The 24,463-nt window shown below is 53.9% G+C and overlaps 1 protein-coding gene and 1 pseudogene across 1 annotated transcript; both read right to left on the bottom strand.

Annotated features, from left to right (window-relative positions):
* Window positions 1–4,451: 4,451 nt before the first annotated feature.
* F10 (coagulation factor X) lies at window positions 4,452–23,395 on the bottom strand. Its single transcript, XM_059041597.2, has 8 exons — window positions 23,326–23,395; window positions 21,362–21,522; window positions 12,412–12,436; window positions 11,347–11,460; window positions 9,889–10,020; window positions 7,981–8,222; window positions 5,888–6,005; window positions 4,452–5,100 (listed from the first exon to the last, which is right to left on the bottom strand). Exons 1-8 carry the CDS (start codon window positions 23,393–23,395, stop codon window positions 4,532–4,534), a joined length of 1,431 nt encoding a protein of 476 aa, XP_058897580.1. The 3' UTR covers window positions 4,452–4,531.
* On the bottom strand, window positions 19,353–19,959 carry LOC136792834 (lysine--tRNA ligase pseudogene; annotated as a pseudogene).
* Window positions 23,396–24,463: the final 1,068 nt, after the last annotated feature.

Below are 24,463 nucleotides of genomic sequence, written 5' to 3'. Positions count from 1 at the left end.
GAGTGAACATTTTGCTGTTGTCAGTACAAAACTGTCCTGTATTAGAACACCTCCACAGAAGTCTTCTCCTTCGGAATTTGTTAGTTTTACCTTTCAAAACCAAACACAGTAAAGAGTTGGTGCCACATGGCAGGATTCAGGACAGTATAGTGTCGTGGTTAGGAATACGGGCGCACACCCCTCCAGCGAGCCCAGCCCAGCCCACCCACTGCTGAGGCCGCCTCAGCGCGCGGAGTGGAGGGGCGAGAAGGGGTGAGTGATGGACACCCGGAAGATGGACGCTCAGGAGGACAGGCAGCAAAGGTCCCGCTGGGGACAGATCCCCGCCCCCACCCCGCCTCTCACTTGATGTCCCCTCCCTCGGTCCTTTCGGGTTCGGTGGTCACTGAGCTCTGTCCGTCGTCTGGCCGGGCCTCCACCCAGCGGCCGAACGCTTCTGCCCGGCCCACCTGCTCGCGAGCAGCAGTGCGGCGTAGACGCGTTCCGCACATGCGCGCACGCGCGCGCACGCGGGGCTGAGGCAGCCCCTTCACCAAAGGGCCCTTTAAAGCTCTCTGTCGACCATGGTGGTCGCTGTGGTTACCGGGCACTTGAGATTGACTGGTCCAAGCCAGGATGTGCTCCAAGAGTAAAAGGCTGTACACCCCAGAGGGCAAAGACTTAGTAGAAAGAGAAAATGTGACTGTCTCTCATTTTTTACTATTCATTACATGTTGAGATAATATTTAGATGTATTGAGGTAGGTAAAACACACTCAAAATTAATTTCACCTGCTTTTACTTTTATGCACGTGGCTACTAGAAAATTTAAGTTACGTCGGTGGCCGATATTGTGTTTCTATTGACAGGGCTGTTCTAAAGGACAGACGAGGCAGAGGGGGCTGATCTGCATGAGGGGCCTGGGATGCAAGGAAAATGCAAAACGTAGGTAAATCCAAACCCATGTTGGCGGTATGATTAAAAACAATACTTATTTTGTGGAGTTACTAAAAAAGCAAGAAAATAATAAAATATTGATCAAAATAGCAGATGAGCCTGGTGGGAGGTGCTTGAAATAATTTGGGAGAAGGGCAAACATAGTAACTTCAGGTATTGCTAAGTTAGACATGAAAGTTTCAGTGTCAAGAGTGGTCACTGGATGACTAGAAATAGAATGTTTAGCTTCCAAACCAGGCAAGCGAGAAACAGGAAAATAACAGAAATGGTGCCAAAGAAGAGACATTTCCTGAACATGGCAGTGGAGCTGGACGGACTCCGGCCAGCTGGTTGTGAGCAGGGCCCGGGCCTTGCTTTGGCTCTGGACCCATGTCTGGGAGGCCACCCACACGCAAGCCTGCGGGCTGGGCGCCGCGCGGGGCGAGGAGGGCGAGGAGGGCGGTGCGGACAGGAAACCAACCCCCTCAGAGAAGCCGTCCGCAGACGACAGCGGGTTTACTGGATATTTTACCGGATAATTCAGTGCCCTAAATAGAGGGAGGCTTCAGGCCTGTCTTTTTCTGTTTAAGGCGAAGAGAGGCGAAGACAGAGACATGAAAGGCCGCGGCCCAGAGGGACGGAGCTGGGGCGGCTCCCCGGGAGGAGGTCGGAGGTCGGAGGTCGGAGGTCGGGAGCCGGGAGCCGGGAGCCGGGCCTGGACCGCGGCCGGGGAGACACGGCGGCACGCTTCGCAGTCGAGGAAAGCAGGGCACCTAGGGCGGCACAGGGCGGCGGGGCTGTCTTGGACAAGCCGGCCACAGAGGCTCCCCGGGGGGGTAACCCGAGCAGAGCGGCAGCGACCCCCTGCCCGCGGCGCCGGGGCAGCCCTCGAGGGCCGGCGGGGCCCCTGGAAGGGCTGCGGAGCCCACCACCTCCCAGAGGGACCAGCGCTCCTGGGGCACCCAGTGCCACGGGGAAGCGGGCCCGGGGGGCGCTCGGGAAGAGCCTCGCTTGCACCCCGAGGGGGTAGATACCCTGACCTCCGTCTGCGGGGACAGCAAACTCACCCCCCCTCACCGAGCGGGTCAGCTCGGGCCCCCCGTGGGCGCTCTGCCTCCGTCCGTCTCAGTCTCTGACTCTCTGTCTCTGTGTCTCTGTCTGTCTGTCTCCCTCCCTCCCCCGGCGGCCCGCACACCGCGCTTCCCCCTGTTGAGGGGCCCCTGACGAGAACCCGCACGGTGCCCTCTCTCCCCGCTTCCTCTTGGTTTCCTTCGGAGGCTCGTGTAGCGTGTTTGCCCAGCTGTTTTGTTCTTTCTGACGTGGGCACCTCGCCGACCAGGGCTGAACCCCGTTCTTGGCAGGAGCCCTGCTCCCCGTCCGCGTCGCCGATGAGGACACACCCCCACTCGGTGAGGCGCCCCGGGCTCTCCTACGCAGAGCTACCCCATCCTGTTTGCAATTCAAGTTGCGCCCGCGGGCGACGCCCGATGCTCGGGGTGACATTCCCCAGGGCGCTGGTACCTCTATCAGGGTCTCGTGGTGGCTGTAGTGAGGGTCCTCCTAGAGCGGAAGCATCGCCCTCCAGCCCCGAGGGCCGGGGGCTGCACCTGCGGCGGGCGGAGGCCTCCAGGGGCCCTGCGTCTGCAGGTCTCCGGCTCTCTAAGCCCGCCCCTCCCCCTGCCACCCCGCCGCCATGCAGCCGCTCCGCCCTCCCCGCCCCAAACGCGGCTCCGTCCCAGCCGCGTCTTCGCCCTCCCCCCTCAGGGGCCGCGGGTACAGGTGAGCGGCCCCTCAGCCTCGGGAGGGCCAGCCAGACCCTGAACCCCCCCGCCCCCCCCGCCGTGGTTCCTCACGGTCGGCTTCCTGCTCACGTCTGCCCCCGGAGGAGACTTTCTAAGGGCCATGCAGTGGGGCGGGGCCGACCGTGCCCATTCAGGTCCACCTGGAGACGAGCTTTGAGGCAGGTGGTCCCAGGGCCCACGGAACCAGCATCCGTGCAACCCAGACGAGCGGCCCTCTGGAACCTCACTGAGTCCAGCTCTGTTTCCCAACGGGGAAGGTTCAGTGCCTCGGGCGGTGGGGACTCCTCTGCCCTCGGCTCCCAGGTGCCCAGCTCCCCTTTCTCTCCGACCTGTGGGATCGGCCCCGCTGGTGACAGATGCAAGCCTGGCGGGAAGGAGGGCTCCCCCAGAGCTCTCTCCGGACCCCAGGCAACCTGTGGGCTGACAGCCCATCCAGGTTTGCTCTGATCAGAGACCCCCGTCCCCAGCACGCAGGGCCTGGCCGTCCGAGGCCTTCTCTGCGGGACGGTTCCCTTTGAGGAGGTCAAGCGGAACGTGCAGAAGCGGACCCTCTGGCTTGACCGTTTCTGGGAAGCCCATTTGCGTTGATTTTTGCAAACGTGCAGATCTCCTGTTTACGCAACTGCCCAGCCAGTGACCTTGGGGGCTCTCGTACTGGAACTTTGAAAGTTTGCTTAGCCGAGTTACGCAAAATGCAAACAGTACCGGGAAACACGGCAGGTCCCGTCTGAGGTGACTGCTTTTTCTAGAAGCATGTCTGGTTTTCCTGGCCGTTTGGCTTGAGGGCCTGGAACTGGTGTGGACGGGAGGGCTCGACCTGGGCTGTGACCACGGGAGGAGGGTCGGCCCTCCTGCAGCCCCCCAGCACACACCTCGCAAGCAGGGTAGCAGGGGGCAGCAGGGGCTAGCCAGAGCTGTGTTCGTGCTCTGGGCTGTGGCCTAGAGGCAGACTCCAGAGCCCCGGCCTGGCAACAGTCACACCCTGGGGCGTGCCGGTGGCTCCGGAGCCCCTGTGCGTGTGCGGCGGGGGCCCCCGGGGACGCAGCCGTGAAGCCACGTAGAGAGCCGGTCTTTAGGTCAACATTAAAATGTCCCTGGGGCTTCCCTGGTAGCGCAGTGGTTGAGAGTCCGCCTGCCGATGCAGGGGACGCGGGTTCGCGCCCCGGTCCGGGAGGATCCCACGTGCCGCGGAGCGGCTGGGCCCGTGGGCCATCCATGGCCGCTGCGCCTGCGCGTCCGGAGCCTGTGCTCCGCAACGGGAGGGGCCGCGACAGTGAGAGGCCCGCGTACCGCAAAAAAAAAAAAAAAAAAAAAAAAAAAAAGTCCCTGCCGATGAGCCCTCTGGGCCCTGCCTTCCCAGGGAGCCTGCATCTCCTGGGAGGTGACTCAGGGCCAGGAGGGCACGCGTGGGGAAGCCCCACCCGACCCCGGGGAGGGGGGCTGGCCCTGGCGCCCCTGCGCTCCCCGAACCCTGCTGGTTTACTCAGCAGTGTTGCGAGCAGCCCGGGGGGGCAGCTGGCGGCCTCCAGGACAGAGAAACGCGCTGTGAACAGAAAAGGCCCCTCAGTTTTAAGACTTGGTCTGGGAGCCCTGGCCCACCCTATGTGGGTAGCACCTCCCGAACCCTGAAACCTCCCAGCTGGCGACGGGAAGGCAGGGTCCCGGGCTCCAAATGGACCTTCATTCCCACTTCGGCGAGGCAAGGACGGAAGCACGATAAGGAACGGGCCCGGCTCTAATCACGGCAGGGGGGCAGGCGGCTCAGAGCCCCAGTGCTGAGAGGGAGGAGGGGCAGGGGCTGCGGGGGGTGGGGCTTCACTGGGGGCCCGGCCCCGCCCCCAGCCCGGCTTTCATGGACTTGTCAATCCACTTGAGGAAGTTGGTGACCTTGGTGTAGACGCCATACTTCCCCTTCCGCGCGCACCCTTCGCCCCAGCTGACGATGCCAGTGAGGAAGTAGGTGTCCCTGAAGCGGGTGACGTGGGGGCCGCCGCTGTCGCCCTGGCAGGCGTCCTCGGGCTGCTCGTCGTAGCCGGCGCAGAACATGTTGGGGGTGATGTTGAAGCTGCTGGACAGCTTGCAAGTGTTCCGGTCCACGTAGGGCACCTCCAGCATCTTGAGCGTGGACGACAGGCGGCCGCGCTCGTGAGTGCGCCCGAAGCCGCTGACGACGCCCGTCTTCTGGGTCAGCAGCGTGGCCTCGGCCCAGTCCTTCTCCGGCAGGCAGGCGGGCGCCACGTTCCTGCGGAACTTGATGGGCGTCTTGAGCCGCAGCAGCGCGATGTCGAAGTCGTACGTGTCCTTGACGAACCGGCTGTGCTTCACAGTCACCTCCACCTCGTGGGCCATCTCGTTGCCCTCCTCCTTCTCCGTGTTCCGGTCGCCTGCGGACGGGGACGTGGCTGTCAGCTGGGGGCCGCCAGGCCCTGCGCGTCACTGACGCTTTAAAACGGTTCCACTTTTTTTCTGCTTAGAGACTGGCACGTGGTCACTAGGAAACGTGAAATACAGGCGACTAGAGCGAGGCCAGTGTGACAGCCTCTGCTTCCCCACCGGGGGCAGCGGCCACCTTCGCCTGGTCTGCCCGCGGCTGGGGCTGGGCACCGGGCCTGACCTGCCAGACCTACCCACAGCCACGGGGCCAAGCGGGCACTATCAGGACCCACACATGCCAAATCTCAGAATGAAAAAATAACTCAGAGTACCTCGAGTACTTTACAAGCCGATTACAGGTCGAACGGACACTCTTTTGGCTATACTGGGTAATGAGGTGTGTTACCGAAGTGAGTATCACCTGTGGACTTTTAGAACGTACACTAGGAGACGTAACGTAACTAGGAGGCTAGACGTTACGGCCGCGGCTCGGGCATGCGGCTTGCACCGGATTGTCACAGAGCAGCTCTAGGGCGTGGTGAGAAGGGCACGTTAGGAAAGCGTCCCCCAGATGCACATGTGGGGCAGCAGTGCCGGCTGCTCAGACGGCTGGGGGCTCCGGGGGGCTTCCCGGAGGAGAGGGCACTGCGGGCCCTGTGCGCAGGGGCAGGGGCGCCCCCCCTCCCCCGGCCTCCCTCTTCCCCTCGGGACCTCAGTATTTGAGCTAGCGCTTCCGGCCGGCCTATCAGTCCCAGCGCCTCTGAACCCGGGGGCCCCCGGGGTGTGAGCAGCACTCACCTACCCTCACCGTGAACCACCTGGCCTGCAGGAGACAGTGCGCCGCGGTGAGGACGCAGAACTCACTCAGGATGGTGCCCCCGCAGAAGCCCTCGTTTTCCTCGTTGACAAGCAGAGCCTGCGACGGGGGGCCAGAGGCGCCAGGTGGAGCCTGACTCTGAGACCTTCAGCCCAAGCCTCCTCCCCGTCTCCCCACCGCAGCGGGCCTGCCCCCCGGGAGGACTCGGGGGGTCTTCAGGCTGGAACGAGGACCAGGCCAGCGCACGCCCGTGCCCACCCCCAGGGGCCGGGCCGCCCAGTGCCGCCCGTCCTCAGAGCGGGCCCACTGTGGACCCCACGGCCCTGCCAAGGGCCCAGCGCTACGGCGGAGGGGGTTCTCCCCACCCAGACTCCAGACTCGCCCGGCCAGGCCCTACCCGACTGTATCTCCCGGCTCCGGAAGGCCCCTCCGCAGCTCTAGGTGCAGAACTGCTGTCTGTTGTCTCTGGTGTGAATTAGGCCCCAGACCAGGCAGACACCAGGCTCTGGACGAGACACTTGCAACGCTGGGCCTGGGGACGCTTCCACCGTCCGGAACCCCCCCCCCCCCCCAGCGGCTGCGGGTACTACCGTTCAAGGCCGGCCCCTGGGGTCCACATGGCTGCTCCTGACAGGGCGCGGGGCGGGGAGCACTCCACCGGGATGGGGTGCTGACTGGGCGAGCGAGAGCACAGACCCTTCCCCTATTTTCCTTTTCCCCAAAGAACTGGGCCGGCAAGTGCGGAGAGAGCGTTTTCTGCTCTCCCTTCTCTGGGGACTTGCTCTTCCCTAAGCAACAGCCATGGGTTGAGAGGGTGCAGGTTAATGAAACTCTTAACAAGGTCAAGTTCTAAAAGAACTCTGGAGGACGCTCATGACTAGCACGAAGTCGTGATGTTTTGTTTTTGTTTTTGCAAAATTTATCCGCTCATAACCCCACTTGTGTGACAAGTGAGGAGGGTCAGTCTTCCTAAGACTTGGGACACTGACCGTCCTCCCTGGAGACGGACATGCGGCGGGGACCCTCCCGTGAGGCTCCTCCTGCTCGCTCCCCAGAGAGCCCCATGCGAGCCCCTCTCAGAGCCCCGTGTCCGCCCCGGCCCTGTGGGGAGCCGCCCTCCTTTCCCAGTGGGAATTCACACGCTCCACGGGGACCGCGTTCCTGGCCCTCTCGCGCAGCAACTAGAATTGTGGGGATTTGGCAGGGGGCTCACCTCCCTTCCTAGGTCGTGATGCCACATGTGAGAGAAGAGGCCCTGGCGCTTTCAGACCCACACGCACGACACCCAGGCAGCCCTGACCTGCGACACGCTCTGCCTGGATGGTGACTAGGTTTTGGCGTGTCCTTGCTCGGGCTCGTGATAATTCAGATAAACGCACACCGGCCTTGTAGCCAGTGGGGGCCAGCTGACGTCATTCCTAAGCGTTGTCGGCAGCTCCGGGAATATTACTGGTAGGAGAAGGCATTTTGGCTTTGGACACTAAAAACTTAAAGTCCAAGTGAGGCTCCTGGATAGAACGGAGGCCCCCAGTTAAATCTGACTCAAGCAAATAGCAAATCATCTTCAGTGTGCGTCCCGTGTGATATCTGGCACATACTCACATTAAAAGTTATTTACTGTTTATCTGAAATTCAAAATTAAGTGGAAACCTGTGCTTCATTTGCTAAATCTGGCAACTTTAGTCCAAATCAACAACCAAAGAGTGAGTTTTTACCTTTGAAAACAAATGCATATACTTTTTGCTAAGGTACCATCTGCCTCATTAAGGACTTGGGTGTTCGGGTATAAAAAAATCTACCAAATTAGAAATGAAACAAGGAGCGCAACTCTTTCCGCCGCCTCCCGTTGGACCAAAGAGCAAGCAGAGGCCTCAGGGGAGCCGCCCTCCGCCCGCGGGCCCCCGCTGCCCCGAGCTGGAGCCCCTCTCTGCCTGGGCGGGAGGGGCGGCCGGGCGGGGGCGGGCGGAGGCCCGGCCTCTTCCGCCTCGGGCCCTTCCGCCGCTGCCCGCCCAAGGCTGCTGCAGGCTCGCGTGGGCCCCCACCCAGCTAAGCGGCGCTGAGCCCGCGCGGTTACCTGCCAGGGGCACTCCCCCTCTTCGCAGTCCCTCCCGCCCACGATCCGGGTCAGGTGGCTCTCGTCCTCCTTGGGGCTGGGCTCGGTCCTGTTGAGGCCCAGCAGGTCGAGGCAGCTCTCGGTGGGGCCCAGGTCTCCGCGGTCGTACTGCTCCGGCAAGCCTGCTTCGGGGGTCTCCCCGCTGCCGTGGGCGGCTGACCGCCGGCTGCGTCCCTGCGTGAGCTTCCCGCAGGGGAAGGGCTCTGCAAGAAGGGCAGTCGGGCCTCAGCCTCGCGGAGGCCTCCCTGCAGCGCCCACGCAGGCCGCTGCGAGGAGGAGCCGCAGGAGTGTGTCCCGGGGAAGGGGGCCGAGAGGGGCCTCTGGGGGGCGGGGTGCCCCGTGTCCTGCTAGCGGCCGGCCTTCGGGTGGGAGCCCTGACCTCCGGCCGGCCGGCGTGTGGACGCGTGGAGCGGGCTCTGCCGTCTACTGGGCCGCCTGCAGAAGCCGGGCGGCCGTGGCTGGGCGGAGGAGCGTGCGGCTGCGGGGGACGCGACTGGCGCGTGGGGACCAGGGAGGCAGAAAGGGGGGCCGGGGCGCTCAACCCCCGAAGTTCTCTTCGCCCCGCTGTGGGCTGGAAACATTTCCTAAGGAAACGCTGAAGAAGCAGCAGCGTTCTGGGCTGGAGGACGGCAGCGACCCTCACCGGCGCCAAGCAGGCGGAGCGGCCGGAAATGCCCAAAGCGTGTCCTTCCGCGTCCTTGCCAACGAGGGGCCCGAGGCGGAGCGGGGGCGAAGCCGGGCAGAGGCGGCGGAGCGGGGGGCCGCAGGCCTGAGGCGGGTCCCCCGTGTGTGTTCTTGGTGGCGCTTGCCCCGCAGGGCCCGCGAGTGGACCGGGAATGCGCTCGCTCGCTCGTGGGAGGAGAGCTCTTCCCTCACCAGCCGCCTGGCCCTTAACATTTGTGATCACTGCCCCCTTGAAATTCTGCATCAGCTGGTCCATGACTTAGAACAGAACTTTCTGCACCAGGAAGTCGTTTACCTGATTTTATTTTCAGACATCAAACTTTATTTTAAATTGATCTGTAATTATTCCCGGAATTAAAAAAATTTTGCAAGCATGTCAAGCAACGACTTCAATTAAAATGTTTTTTGGACCGGCTTAAGTTTAAAATCTCATTACCAACAGAAATGTAAATCTCACTGTCCTCTACCCGTTGAGAGATTTAATTTTACACAACTGCCGCTGCCCTGGAATATGCCCACCTCTGCGGTGGGCCCAGGACTCTGCATTCCTCACCACCCCAGGTAATGCCAAGGCTGCGGGCCAGCTGGGGCCTGCTGGAGGAGGAGCTGGGGTCACCCCAAGAAGGAGCCCGAGTTGAGAGGGGCGTGGCCGGCCCCCGCCCCGCAGCAGAGGAGTCCCGGTCAGGCAGGACTCCCCACGGGGTGTGAGACGGGGCCTCTCCCACCCCCAGGACCCCCAGGACCCGGGCCCCCGCACTCAGCCCTCCGTGAGCTTCTGGGCCAGGTGCATGGCATCTGGCTTTCATCAAGCAAAAAAAATTCCGTTAACATCGGCGCCCACGCAACCCAGAACAGTGCTGGAGGGCCCTGGGTTCCGCTTCCGGCCCCCGCACTCCTCCCCGGCTTCTTGGTCGGCCCACGGCTCCGGCCCTTGTGACTCCAGCCTCCCAAGCCCCCGCCCTTCCGAGAGGGACGGGGACGCCATCGTGGCAGCTGCAAAGTGGCCATCTGGGACTCGCTGCGAGCCGGGCACTGGGCAACCGGGCCTCCACGCGTTACCCTCACACTACACGTGCCCCCAGGAGAGCTGACATCACTGGCCCGTTTCTCAGGCCGTTCACAGAAACAGTGGGTCTGTCTCTAAACCACGAGCCCCACCGGGAGCCCAGCCTGCGCCCCTCCTACCTGCGGAGACGCAGGACTTGCCGTCGTCGCCCAGGTGGTACCCGCTGGCGCAGGAGCACAGCACCACGCCCCGCTCCTCCCTGCAGAACTGGTCGCAGCCCCCGTTGTCCAGGCTGCAGAGCTCACGCGTGGCTGCGGAAGAGCCAGGAAGCTGAGGGCGCGGCCCGGGACGTGCCTTCACCCGCCGGTGCCACGGTGCCCACCGGCCGGCACCCCGAGCAGGCCCCTCCCCCGCCCACGTGGGGCCCCGGGGGCCAGGGAGCCCGCACAAGCCCAGGGAGGGCCTGGAGGCTGGAGGGTCTCAAGTTCAGCCCTAAGAAGGGCGTGGCGGCACTGGCCAGCAAGGTGGGAGCTCGGGCCGAGCCGGGAGCAGCCCACGCGTACACTCTGAGGTCTCGGTCCCCCGTGGCATAAAGGACCTGGGGTTCATCCCCAGACGGGGGTCTGGCTCCTGTGCGGCGGGAAGGAAGGGTGGTAGCCACATCCCGGACTCAGGCCGGCTCCCAGCTGGCCATCGGTCTCTAGCTGTGTGATTTGGGCACGTTATTTAAACCCCACGGCCTGTCGCGTCACTTGTAAAGGGGTGGAGACCACCCAGCCCCCAGGAGAGCCATCCAGGTCCCGCGAGGCGCCGGGCACAGGGGACCTCACCACCGGACTGTGCCAGCGTCACCCCCGCCAGCGTGCACCGGACATCAGACCCCAGACTCATCAGTCATGCCGCCCTGGCAGCTGACTTTACATTTCGCCACTGGGTTTTGATGAAAGAATAGTTACGGGGCAAACATTAAAGAACTTTAGAAAACATTCCTGACAGCCCCAGCGTCAGCCAAACGGTATTTGGGGAAGCAGCTCTGGACGGTGGATGGAAGGGTGCACGACTGATACTCCCACTGGGGAAAACTCAGAAGTGTCCAATCGAAGAGCATGCTATAAAGATTACAGATTAAGAAATTAAAAAAGAAGCTTGAATCTTTCTCCTCAGGGAAAACTGGCCTAATACTAACCTATTTTTTATGAAAAATTAATCACTGTATTAGGAAAACTCAGTGATTTTTCCATGCAGAATTAATTGTACCAAATTTTAAAAATTGGACAATCCCAAGCATTCAGCACTGACATTTGCACGAATTTCCAAGATCCTGAGAAGCAGGAGAAACATCCTCCTCCGAGGAAAGAAACATCGGTTCTCGTTTCACGTGAAGGGGCCCCACCCTTCGGGAACGTTCGTTCCACAGCTGCTCCTCAGAGAGGCAGGAGTGCCCGGTATCCCGTCCTCCACTCTGGGGACTCTGACTCATGTTCCGCTGCTACCTGCAACGGCACAGCCTCACGGAGCACACGCTGAACCCCACGTGACCGGAGAGGGTTTCCTTGGGCCTCTAGCTTCTTCCCGCATTCCCACCTGGCCTCCGCAGGGGGCTCTGACCTGAAGGTACACCAAGAAAAGGAACTCACGTAATTCACAGTTTTTGCCTTCAAATCCTTCCAGACAGATGCACGTGTATTCCCCGAGGCCATCTTTACATTTGCCCTGATTCAGGCAAGGACGGCTTTCACACTGGTCACCATCTGCGAAGAAAACATTTGGAAACCACAGCTTGCAGGCAATTCCCCTCATCGTGCAAACGATTTTGCTGTGTTGATTCTGGCGCCCAGTTCTCAAACTTGAAGGAACCTGGGATTCTTCCTGTTTTCCTGTAAGCAAGTTGTCCTGTCTGGACTTCGTTACCACTGCCCGCCCCCCGCCTGCCCCCCCCAGCTTCGTGGCTACGTGAGGCCTGTATCTAGCTGGATTGCTGACTGAGCTTTCCAATTTTTGCTGAGACCTCTGACAGTGTTTTTACAATCACTGACGTTTTTCCATCACGGAGAGGAGCCCTGTGCTGGCGACCACATGGGGTCAGCTGGAAGGAAGGAGGATAAGTGATTGCTGGACACTTGTTTCTGGGCTGGGCATTGACAAGAGGGTTCCTATTTCCAATGGTTTGGGTGTAAAAGGAGAATGAAAAGCTCCTGTACAGCACTAACCCGGGACTTCACATTTCTTGGGGCATTTGTACAATATAATTTAGAGATAGGTCCAATTGTCATTTTGAGAAACCTGAATACTGTTACCGGAAAGAAAACATTAGTCATGATAAATACCATTTCAGATGCTATAAGCATTAAATCAAGGTGGTTACCTTACTAGAGGACCCAGTGTTTCAGACTCTCATTTTTTGTTTCTACCTAATATACTTGGGTTTAAAAAAATTATCATGGAATTTGGTATCCTCAAATGGGAATAAACCGATTTAAATGTATATAAGTAACAAAACTAGAATTAGTATAAAGCTACTATAAAAAACTATTTTATGATAACTGTTATGGAAACAGAGGGGAAAAGTCTTAGATAAGTAAAATTTTAACAAGAGCAGAAAGGAAATTCAGGAAACATCTTCAAAATTTGAATACAATCTCTCCTGATTTAAATACCCCATGAACCCGGCTCACTCAAGACTTAAATAGAAAAGATCTCACCTTTGTATATATTCCAGAATTCATTCTAAAAGGGAAAAAAAATTTTTAATGCATTATGGAAAAGAGACATTTTACACCAATAACAGCCACAATCTAGTAACTCAAGTGAATAGGCTATTTCCCAAACAGAGGTCATTTTCTGGAACAAAATGCTCTAGAACTATTCAATCTAAAAGGGAAATTTTTTCAGATCTCCTGCATTTGTAAAGGTGTGGCTTCATTCATCTTTTTTTAAAGATACAATACACCTTTGTGTAATAAATGATCACATCCCAATACAAACTAGCGTCCATTTTCTTGCCTGCTCACACAGTTGAACACGGCATCTGGGAAACATTTTGTAATATTAAATGTACTTTTCTAACTTTCATCCTAGCAAAATTACTAACGATATGATCACAATCAAGATTTTCACATTATTTGCTTCAACTGTTAATTCGAAATTAGATTACTCTTCTTGAACCACAAAAGTTTCCATATAGGTTTTATTTGTTTGTTTTTCACTAATCTCAGTTTGGAGAAACTGTGCTGAGACAACAGCAACTGCAGTAAAATCGCTAAAGTAATTGCTTAGATTCGGAAGCAAACCGTAAACTTTATGTATCACATTCAAACACTGTAATAAATTCATAATGACAAATAATTGTAATTGCTAAGACAAAACATTTTAATTTCATCATATACAATATTATCATATAATTTTTTACTATCTCTTAAATCAATACCTATATCCAAGCTTTTATATGAAGAATCAGTGTTATACTTCACACATATTACATCTAGACCTACATGTATATCAATTTAAGATTAATATGAATCATTTAATATTACAAAATATTTCCCAGATGCCATGCTCGATCATCTTAATTGCACAACTTTGTTAAATATTGAAAATTTATTTTCAAATTAATTACCAAGAAACGGATTGTACCAAAAACGGTTTGCTCTATTTGCTACCCCCAAACCAATCAATAAGTGGTTTTACATTAAGATACCTGGGTCAAAGATTCAAAACAGGATCAGATGCTTGGAGAATAATCATATGTTACTTGAAAAAAAAGATAATTGGTAATTAGCTTAAAATAGGGCATCAAGAGCCTATGTAACACTGAAAAGAAATGTTTGTAGTCTTAAAACAATTTTTTTCTATCTATAGTAGGTTAATTAGTGTCTCCCCTACTCCCTGGCCCCAACTTAGGTGCAACCTCAGAGTTTGACCTTAATGGAAAGAGGGTCTTTGCAGATGTAATTAAGTTATGGATCGAGAACAGCTCGTACTGGATTAGGGTAGACCCCCAATCAATGAGAGTGTCCTTATAAGAGACAAAAAATATCACACAGGCCCCACAGAGAGAAGGCTGTGTGACGGTGCAGGCAGAGTGGAGGGATGTATCTACCAGCCAAGGATCAGCAAGGGCTGCTGGTCACCCCCAGAAGCTGGGGGAGAGGATGGAACAGATCCTCCCTCAGACCTTCCAGAAGGAACCAAGCCTGGTGACACTTGGATTTCGACTTGTGGTCTCCAGAACTGTGAGAGAGTAAATTTCTGTTGTTTTAACACACCCAATTTGTGGTGCTTTGTTACAGAAGGCCTAAGGAATGACTGCACTATCTTTTAAATTTTTTATTTAAAAATGTATCACAGTAAAACTGACTTTTTTTTGGTGTACAATTCTATAAAAGTAGATTTGTATAATCACCGCCACAACCGAGACGCGGAACAGCTCCATCTCCTCCAACCCTGTCCGCCACTGGCCACGCCCCCTCCGAATGCCCAGCACGAGTCTGCGCTGCGTCACTCTAGTTATGACTTCTTGAGAATGGCCTGTAAATGGACTCATATGTGATATAACCTTGTGAAACGAGCTTCCCTCGTTCAGCAGAGTGCCTCTGAAACCGAAATTCGTTCAAGTTACTGTGCGTGGCGATAGTTTGTTCTCTTTTACTGATGAGCAGTGTTCCACTGTGCGACGTACCCCGGTTTGTTCATCCATTCACCTAACAAAGGACGTTTGTACTATTTCTAGTTTTCGGCAATTAGGAATAGAGTTGCTCTAAACATTTACGTACAGGTTTTGTGTGAAAAAAGTTTTCAGTTCTCTACGGTAAATACCCAAGAATGGGATTGCTGAGTCACATGGTAACTTTATAAGAAACTGTCAAACTGGTTTTCAGACTGGCTATACCATGTGGTATGCCCACAAGCAGTGTATGAGTTGTGGTGGCTCCACATCCTCACCAGCACTTGTTTCTTATTCTAGGTGGGTAGTGGCATCTCACTGTGGTGGGTTGGTTTGTTTTGTGTTGGGGGCGGGGGGCGCACCTTGCAGCATGTGGGACCTCAGTTCCCTGGCCAGGGATCAAACGCATGCCCCCTGCAGTGGAAGCATGGAGTCTTAACCACTGGACCACCAGGGAAGTCCCTCATCGTGGTTTTAATCTGCATTTCTGTAATGGCTAATAATATTGGATATCTTCTCGTATGCTTATTTGCCAGCCATGTATCCTCTTTAGTGAAGTGTCTGTTCAAACCTTTTGCTCATTGTATTTAATTGGGTTGTTTATTTTCTTCTGTTGACTTGTGAGAGTTCTTTATATATTTTGACCACAAAACTTTTGGCAGATATGTGATTTACAAATACTTTCTTAGTCAATAGCTTGTATTTTCATTCTCTTAATGTTTTTCACAGAGCAAAAGTTTTAAATTTAGAATAAGTCTAATTTATGTATATACTTTTTATGGATTATGCTTTTGGTGTCACGTCTAAGAATTTTTGCCTAACTTAACTTTGTGTCATGAAAATTTTCTCCTAAAAGTTTCCTGTTTTATCTTTAGAGCTATATGGTCCATTTTGAGATAATATTTGTATGGTTGTGAGGTTTAGGTGAAAGCTGACCTTTTTTGCATATAGATGTAGAATTATTCCAATACCATTTATTGAAAAAGAGAATTCTTTTTCTGTTGAAATGCTTGTGCACCTTTGTCAAAATCAATTGGCCAAGGACTTCCCCAGTGGTCCAGTGGGTAGGACTCAGTGCTCCCAATGCAGGGGGCTCAGGTTCGATCCCTGGTAGGGAAACTAGATCCCGCATGCATGCTACAACTAAAGATCCCGCATGCATACCGCAACTACAGATCCTGCATGTGGCAACGAAGATCCTGCGTGCTGCAATAAGACCCGGCACAGCCTAAATAAATAAATATTTTTAAAAAATCAACTGGCCATATTTGCGTGGGTCTATTTATGGACTTTCTATTCTGTTCTTTTGATCTATGTGTTTATCCCTTTACCAATACCACACATCAATATCGCTACGATTTTATTTATTTATTTATATATTTTTGGCTGCGTTGGGTCTTCGTTGCTGTGTGTGGGCTTTCTCTAGTTGTGGCGAGCAGGGGCTACTCTTCGTTGCGGTGCATGGGCTTCTCACTGCAGTGGCTTCTCTTGTTGCGGAGCATGGGCTCCAGGAACGCAGGCAAGTTGCAGCACTCGGGCTCAGTAGTTGTGGTGCATGGGCTTAGCTGCTCCGTGGCATGTGGGATCTTCTGGGACCAGGGATTGAACCTGTGTCCCCTGCACTGGCAGGCGGATTCTTAACCATTGCGCCACCAAGGAAGTCCCATATCTCTATGATTAATGTAGATTTACAGTAAGTCTTTAAATCAGGTAGTGTGATTCCTCCAATTTTATCTTCTTTCTCAAAATTGTTTTAGCTATTCTAATTCCTTTGTTTTTCCATATTACAAATATTGAATCAACTTGTCTTTATCTGATGGAAGTTTGGCCCTGCATTAAATCTATATATCAAATTGGGAAGAGTCAATATTTTAATATGTTAAGTCTTTCAAACCATGAACATTCTATGTCTATTTATTTAGGTCCTCTTCCTTTTGTTAGCGTTTTGCAGATTTCAGCATACAGGTCGTGTACATGTTTTATTAGATTTACACACAGATGTTTTTCTTTGGAACAGTAAGTGGCATTAATTTTTTTTGTTTCTAACCGCACATTACTACTACACAGAAATACAATTAGTATTTGTGTGCTGACCTTGTATTCTGTGACTTCGCTAGACACATACATTTTAGGAGTATTTTTTCCAGATTCCATGGGATTTTCTATGTAGATAATCATGTTACTTGCAAATAGGGAGTCTTATTTCTTTATCTTAGCTTATTGTTAAACCTTCCTTATGGCTAGGGTTTCCAGTACAATGCTGAATTGGGAGTATTAGAAATGGACATCCTTGCCTTTTTCCCAGTAAAAGCATTCAGTTTTCATCACGATATCAGTTGTAGGTTCCTTGTTAATAATCTTTATCATGTTGAAGAAGTTCCCTTTTAATTGTAGTTTGCTGAAAGGTTTTTTTTTAAAAAAATAATTGTTTTATTTACTTATTTAAAAATATTTATTTTAAAATATTTATTTATTTTTGGCTGCTCTGGGTCTTCGTTGAAGCATGTGGGATCTTTTAGTTGCGGCATGCGTGCAGGATCTCATAACCCTACCAGGGATCAAACCCCTGTCCCCTGCGTTGGGAGCACACAGTCTTACTCACTGGACCACCAGGGAAATCACTGAAAGGTTTTTTATCATGAATGGATGTTGCATCTTGTCAGGTGCTTTTTCTCTATCAGTTGATATGATTAAGTGGATTTTTTCTTCTTTAAACTGGTGGATTACACTATCGATTTTCAAATACTGAGCCAGCCTTGTGTGCCCCAGGTAAACCCACTTGGTCATTGTGTATTCTTCTTTTTTAACATATATTGCTTTATTCAATTTGCTAATAATTTGTTGAGAGTTTTTATAAGAGGTTCATGAGAAATGTTGTTATATAGCTTTCTTTCTTTCTACCTTCCTCCCTCCCTGCCTCCTTCCCTCTTTTTCTCTTTCTTCTGTTTTCGTGGGTTTTGGCATCAGGGTAATGCTGACAGAAAACAAACTTACAAGTGTTCCCTTTTCGTTTCTAGAAGAGATTACACAGAATTGGTGTTACTTCTTCTTTAAATGTTTGGTAAAACTCACCAGTGACACAATCTGGACCTGGACATTTCCCTTACAGAAGGTTTTTAACTAAGAAGTTGAATTTGCAGATATCTCTGTTGTACTATGTGTTTTGGTAATTCATGGTTTTGAGGAACTGGTCCATTTCATCCAAATTGTAAAATTCCATCCAAATTTGTGCATGGAGTTGTTCATAGTATTCTCTTATTATCCTTTTAACATATGCAGGGTCTGTAGTAATATCTCTTCGTTCATTCCTGATACAATTCATGTGCTCTTTTTTGTCAACCTTGTTAAATCTTATCAGTTTTACTGATTTTCTCTATATTTCACGTCTTCAATTTTATTGATTTCTCCTCTTTTGGGTTTACTTTGCCTTTTTTTGTGTGTGTGTCTTAAGGTGGAAGCTTAGATTATCAATTTGAGAACTTCTTTCCCTATAAAAACATTTCATGCTATAAATTTCCCGATAAGCACTGTTTAGCTGCATCCCACAGATTTTGTATGTTATATATTCATTTTTGTTCAGCTGAGAGTATTTTCTTTTCTTTTTTCAAAAATTTTATTTACGTATATATATTTTTATTTTTGGCTGTGTCGGGTCTTACTTGCGGCACGCAGATCCTCGTCACAGCACGCGGGATCTTTCGTTGTGGTGCGCAGGCTTCTCTCTAGTTGTGTCGTGTGGGTTTTCTCTCTCTAGTTGTGGCGCACAGGCTCTAGAGCATGTGGGCTCTGTAGTTTACAGCACGTGGGCTCTCTAGTTGAGGCGTGTGGGCTCAGTAGTTGTGGCACGTGGGCTTAGCTGGCCTGTAGCATGTGGGACCTTAGTTCCCCAACCAGGGATCGAATCCACGTCCCCTGCACTGGAAGGTGGATTCTTAACCACTGGACCACCAGGGAAGTCCTGAAAGTATTTTCTAGCTTCCCTTGAGACTTCTTCTTTGACACGTGGATTATTTAGAGAATTCCCTGGCGGTCTGGTGGTTAGGACTCTGAACTTTCACTGCTGAGTGTGTGGGTTCAATCCCTATTTGGGGAACTAAGATCCTACAAACTGTGCAGCATGGCCCAAACAAACAAACAAACAAACAACTTAGCTCTTTAAAATTATAAGTATGGCAGTTCTAAGGAAGTAAGGAAGAGTGTTTGGGAAATGATGCTGAGGAAAAAGGCAGAACATGAATGCGGCACTACAATTATTTTTATTATTTTAAAAAACTGTTAAGTGTATGTGAATTAAACGAACATTTAAAAATAAAAACAGGCTTCCCTGGTGGCGCAGTGGTTGGGAGTCCGCCTGCCGATGCGGGGGGGCGCGGGTTCGTGCCCCGGTCCAGGAGGATCCCACGTGCCGCGGAACGGCTGGGCCCGTGAGCCGTGGCCGCTGGGCCTGCGCGTCCGGAGCCTGTGCTCCGCAACGGGAGAGGCCACAGCGGTGAGAGGCCCGCGTACCACAAAATAAATAAATAAATAAATAAAAATAAAAATAAAAATAAAAAAAATAAAAACAGTTCCTGAAATTATGAATAACTTTTTTTTTTTTTTTTTTTTTTTTTTTTGCCGTACGCGGGCCTCTCTCACTGTTGTGGCCCCGGACGCACAGGCTCAGCGACCATGGCTCATGGGCCCAGCTGCTCTGCGGCATGTGGGATCTTCCCGGACCGGGGCATGAACCCGTGTCCCCTGCATCGGCAGGCGAGCTCTCAACCACTGCGCCACCAGGGAAGCCCAATAACTTTTGAAAAGAGATAAATCATTCACTTGGTAACAAGGAGTAAAAATGAATTCTTAATTCTTCTCTCTTCTGGTGGCTGAAATGAACTATGGTAGTCAAATGGATAGCAACACAAGAATTCCCTTGCAGACCTTGACCTTTTGCAGGAATGCAAAGATGTCTGAGTCATACAACTTACCAATTATTATTTTCTAGACAGAAGTGCCAACTATTGTGCTTTTCAGTGTATCAGTGGTTGCCACATTCTCCTTACCTTCAGGTTTCATGGCAGGAAACAGAAGTACTTCCTTGATGTTACCGTAGACTGAGAAACATGGTGATGCAGCCAATGTCCATGCCACAGCCAGATGGGCGGGCAGCCTGGATTCCAGGAGGTATAGAAGTTTTCACCTATGAACATCATCCTCGTTGGTGGCTCTGGCCTGTTGTTTAAAAGCCTCTGGCTGCTGTATAGGACTATTTAACCCAGTGTAAGCACTGCACACTTCCCTCCTCATGACAAGCAGCTCAACCTGCTCAGTGAGACCCAGAGCAGTCTGTCTGGCTGTTATTTGTGGGCGATCACCGATAAGTGGGTCGCTGCTGCAAGCCACTTTCAGGGACTCTGACAAGCTTAGCAAGGAGTCTGCCTGTGGTCTGAGGCCGAGGACATTCAGCAGTTTTTGTGACACAGATGTGATCAATAATTTTTTCAGTCTCTTCCGTTCTGAAGAGGTTAGTTTCCGGCAGCTTCACTCCCAGGTTTTTCTTGAGCCCTTCTATTGTGCTGATTCTCCAGAAGGGTGGGGTGGAGTCCATCTCATGGGTTTGGCCTGCTGGGCTGACTGGATGGTGGGTGGTCTTGTAACTGCCCGTAACATGTTCAGCAGCCCTGATATGATATCCACGATTTCATGAGATCATAATCGGCCAGGTAAAACTCACGAGTGGTGAGTTCGAGTCAAACAGTCTGGAACTGGCATCCAACATCACAAACGCAGTCAATGCCACCGACTACCTACATTTTACAGTTGGAGTTCTGGAGCAGTTCTTACACGTAAGTTCACGTCCAGCTTGCTGTGCTAGCTAGGTGATGGAAAGCTTGGTCACAGCTCCCTGTGAAGCAGCATTCAGTATGGGAAGTTCATCTAGGAACCCCAACTCTTCCAAGAAATTTCTTCTACACATGATCATCTTGGCGTACAGGATACACTTCTTCCTCACAAAGTCACTCTGGCTGGAGTCAGAATCTCCGATGATACCGCCTTTCCTCGCCTTTCAGCCAAAGGGGAATGAGGTGCCCATGGAAGCAAGAAGACAGTAATGCGAGTCTGTGGAGCTGAGGGACTCTCAGCTCTGCTCCTCGGTTTTCCCAGGATTCTCTGGTCTCCACAAGGCAGTCTGCTATAGACTTGACTAAATTCTTCTTCCGACTTAACATTTCTCCACTCATCCATGACTTGCAACTGGACCTGTCCTCCAAGGGCACTCTTCTGCCACCTTTAAGGTGAGCCAGGCCAGTGGTGTCCAGGCTGCCTAGAGCAGGCGGGAGTCTAATTGAGCCTGTGTGGCATGGGTCCCCCAGCACCCAGCCTCCGCTGGACGCTCCACTGTGGGCCCGTGGTGTGGACAGGTCCGCCATCTGCGGCCAGGCTGTCTCTCGTGGGCTCCTGCTTGGCCTCCTTCTCCGCCACTTTCTCCTCAGCCTTTAGGAGTCTTCATTTTGCGGTTGCTCAGTTTTAGCTCGCGTCCGTCCACCTCCACCTCGGCCCCTGCACTGCAGCCAAGCCGCCCTACGGCCTGACGCAAGGTGCCAGACGACAGCATGACACGAGGTGGCTAATGGACCTCAGAGACTTCCGGGTCAGCATAGGAGGCCCCGCCTCTCCTGGGGGAGGGGCGGATGCTTTCGCGCCGCCGGCGCCGCTGCCGCTGCCCCCGCCGCAGCTGCCGCTGCTGCGCAGGCGCAGAACGGGGCCACGAGGCTGCGTTCGTCCTGCGCCTGCGCACCGACCCACCCTGCGGTCTCAGGACCGGAAACCGTTGGCGAGTATGGCGGCGGCTGAGCGTCTGAGCGAAGAGCCCGGGCCCGGGAACCTTGTGCACTGCCGAGGCCTACAGCGCGTTCCTAGATGAACATTTTGAGTTTTACGGTGGACCTGACAGCGCTTCAGAAGCCCCCGCAACCCTGTAAGTGCGTCCTGGCCGCGCCGCCCCTTACCGTCTTCTCCGTGTTCTCGAAGACCTCGCGGGCCTCCTCATATGAGCAGGCCTCCTCTAGGCACTCCCTCTCCAGGTTTCCCTTCTTAAATTCCTCCCAAAACAAGTTGGCCCTGCGGACCCTCTGCAGGACGCCGTGGGCCTGGTCACGGGGCAGGAACACTGTGGTGGAGAACGCGGCTGTCACGTGCTCGCCCATATGCGGGTCCCGTCCTCGGGCCACCCCCGCCCCCGCGAGTAACGGGTCGGACGCCTGCCCTGGGCCCACGCGCCCACCACTGACCTGCCCCGCCCTGTATGCGCACACCCGGCCCTGCGCTGAGACCCGAGCCCTCCTTCTGGAACTCGCCCTTCGGTCCCTCTTGCTTCCCCCGGCCCTCCACTCCGTCCTGTGGCTCAGCTGTTCCCCTTCGCCCCCCCTCCCCACCCTTCAGGGTCTCAGCTCTGCGTTAGGTGGGGAGGTGACACGGTTTTGCATGATCTACAATTAAAAGTATGATTTGTTTCAAATCCTAGGACACAAGTACACAAGAGTAAAACAAAGGTTTCAAGAAATAGTGCTTACTATTATTTTCTACAAAATAGTACTTGTTACAAAATTTTCTACTTCTGTTTCATTAAAAAAAAAAAAAGCCTGCTAAATTGACTTCCCAGTTAAAGTGTCCTGACTCAGAGATCTCCCCCATCAGGGATCTCTGCCCTGTTCCCTCAGTAGTCCCTGCCGAGCTGCCCGGGTCTAACCGGTCTCACCCACTCCTCTTCCCCTTTTCACTGTGCTGTGGGTGGCCCTCAGGTCCTTTTCTTGGCGCTCTGCCCTGCTCTCTGCCTCTTTTTTGCTGGGGAATTGAGAGTCTCGCCATAAGGAAGATGACTCTCCAAGTTGGTATTTCTAGTCCCAACTTCCATCGTGAGCTGTGTTTTCAGCTCTCTCACAGCGATGGATGTCTGCCCTCACATCAGAACTCCAGACTCCCCATGTCCGAAACTAAAAAACAGGACTGCAGAATCAAACTGTCTTGAGTGGCAAATGCATTTTGGTCACCTACTACTGAATATTGGCAAGTGGGAATTAGATACCTACTTCTTAGAGTTGTTTTAAAGAGTGTATAAAACGCCTGGTGTTCACTCGATCCTACCTCAAATTACTTTCCCTTCCAAATTCCCCATTTCTTTTAGTGACACCTATGTTTTCCCGGCAAGGCCAGGTCCACATTTGTTCTGTGGGGGCCCATCCTCCGTTCCTCCAAACGTCTGCTCCACCAGGGAGCGCTTGCTTTGAAATACAAGCCACACACCCATTCCTCCTCTCCCTCCTTCCCCTACCTGATGCCCCGCCTCCTGTTCGATTTGTTTCTCTTTCTCACTTTTCACCCTTTCCTTCTCCCACGCGCCTGGGCCCCTGAACTTCCACGTCACCTAGAGTGCAAACATGCAGACAGGCCCCTGGGGCTGCCTCCACTCTGTCCTTTCTGGCTTCTTCTCTTGGACAGGTCTGGAGTCCCAGAGAGCCTAGAGCCCCCTGGCGGAGCCAGCCTGAGGGTGGTGGCACTGGCTCTCATCCTCTTCCCTGCCACGGAAGCTCCTCTCTGCCTGTGATCCCCTAGCCTCTGTGCCCGCAGTTTGCTCTGGCAGAGGAAGGGGGCTTCTCTCTGTCTCTGCCTGCCCCTGCCCCTCCCCCTCCCTCCGTCTCCCTTCCTCTCTGTCTCTGTCTCTCTCCCTCCTTCTCTGCTGGCGTTTCTGTCTGTCTTGTGATCTGCTGTCTGACTCTCCACCCACAGGGAGGCACACCTGGCCCTGAGATACGCTTGGCTGAAGCCACCAAGTCAGGCTCTCGTGCCAGCCTCCCACAGGGGATGGGCACCCTCTCTCCACGCCGTGGAAGTTCAGGGGCATCGCCCTGACCCCTCACCCTCTCTCCTCCTCTCCCGGGCCACCCCTGCAGCCTGCAGGGTGAGGGGCACTTACCACTTCCCCCCGGCAGCAGAAGGCCAGCCAGGGAGGCGCTGAGAAGGACGAGGCACGGCAGGCCCGCCATGGTGTGGCCGCGGACAGCTGTCCGTCCCCGCCGCGACAGGCCTCTGGGGCAAGGTTCACTCACCCTGGCTGGAGGGCGGCTGGCGCCCTTCTGTTTATCGCAGCCTTCTGATTGGAGCCCGGGCCTGCCCGCTGGCAGGGGAGGCGGGGGGAGGCCAGGGGCAGGCGACCGCACTGAGGGCATGGTCACCCTGGCCTGTGTAGCCGTGTGGGGAGGTCCTGGTCCAACCTTGTCCTTGTCAGGAACCGTGTCCGGGGGGCCTGCTGTGGGCACAGGAGCTCTTTGTTCTGAGAGAGAAAAAAAAGGTCATTTTACAGTTTTCAGGCGTTTATGTCTAGCTCTGTTTTTGTTCCTACAACCACGATAAAAGCCAAGCATCGTTTGCCCATCTTTTCTCTAGGACAGAAAACAGGTTTAGGGAGAGGTGGAGCGTGAGTCCATGGCCATGTGTGGTGGACGCGGCGTTAGGACCCGGCGCTTTCTGCCACGCTGGGTGGGAGGTGTGTGCGCCCCACGGGGCCCTGGGCTGATCTGCCCTCCGGGAACCTCCCCTCCCTGGAGTGGCAGGTGTGGGACATGGCCCTAGCTTCTCCGCTGACTGGGGCTCTGCAGCCAGAGTCCAGGCTCTGGAGGAAGAGGCCTGGGAACCGCCGGTGGGGTGAGTGCTTGTGCTGGGAGATGAGGGGGTTGTGCTGTGTTCCACGCACCGAGCACACCTGACGCTTCCCACGTATGACACCCTGGTCGCTTGGCTTGTTGGCTGCTCTGTGTCCAGCTCGGAGAGGGGTGTCTAGCACACAGTAGGTGCTCAGTAAACACCAGTGGACTGAACGAATCGGTGATGTCCCAGAACGCTCCTGCTGGGCGCCCAGGCCAGGGCTGGTCCTTCACAGGGTGGTCAGTGTGATGTGCAGAGCCTGGTCCCTGCGCCTGGCTCGCCTGGTCTCTGTGCTGCCCTGTCTCTGCACTGCTGGGCGTGTGGGGCGAGACTGGATTCCCCGCGCCTGGCAAGGGGAGATGGTCCGTGCGGGTGATGCACTGCGGCGTGGCCCGGCTCTGCGCCCACCG

The sequence above is a fragment of the Kogia breviceps genome, chromosome 16 (genome assembly GCF_026419965.1).
Source record: "Kogia breviceps isolate mKogBre1 chromosome 16, mKogBre1 haplotype 1, whole genome shotgun sequence".
NCBI classification, from domain to species: Eukaryota; Metazoa; Chordata; class Mammalia; order Artiodactyla; family Physeteridae; genus Kogia; species Kogia breviceps.
Note: the sequence above shows the minus strand (reverse complement) of the source record. Positions and strands in the feature narration are given on the sequence as shown.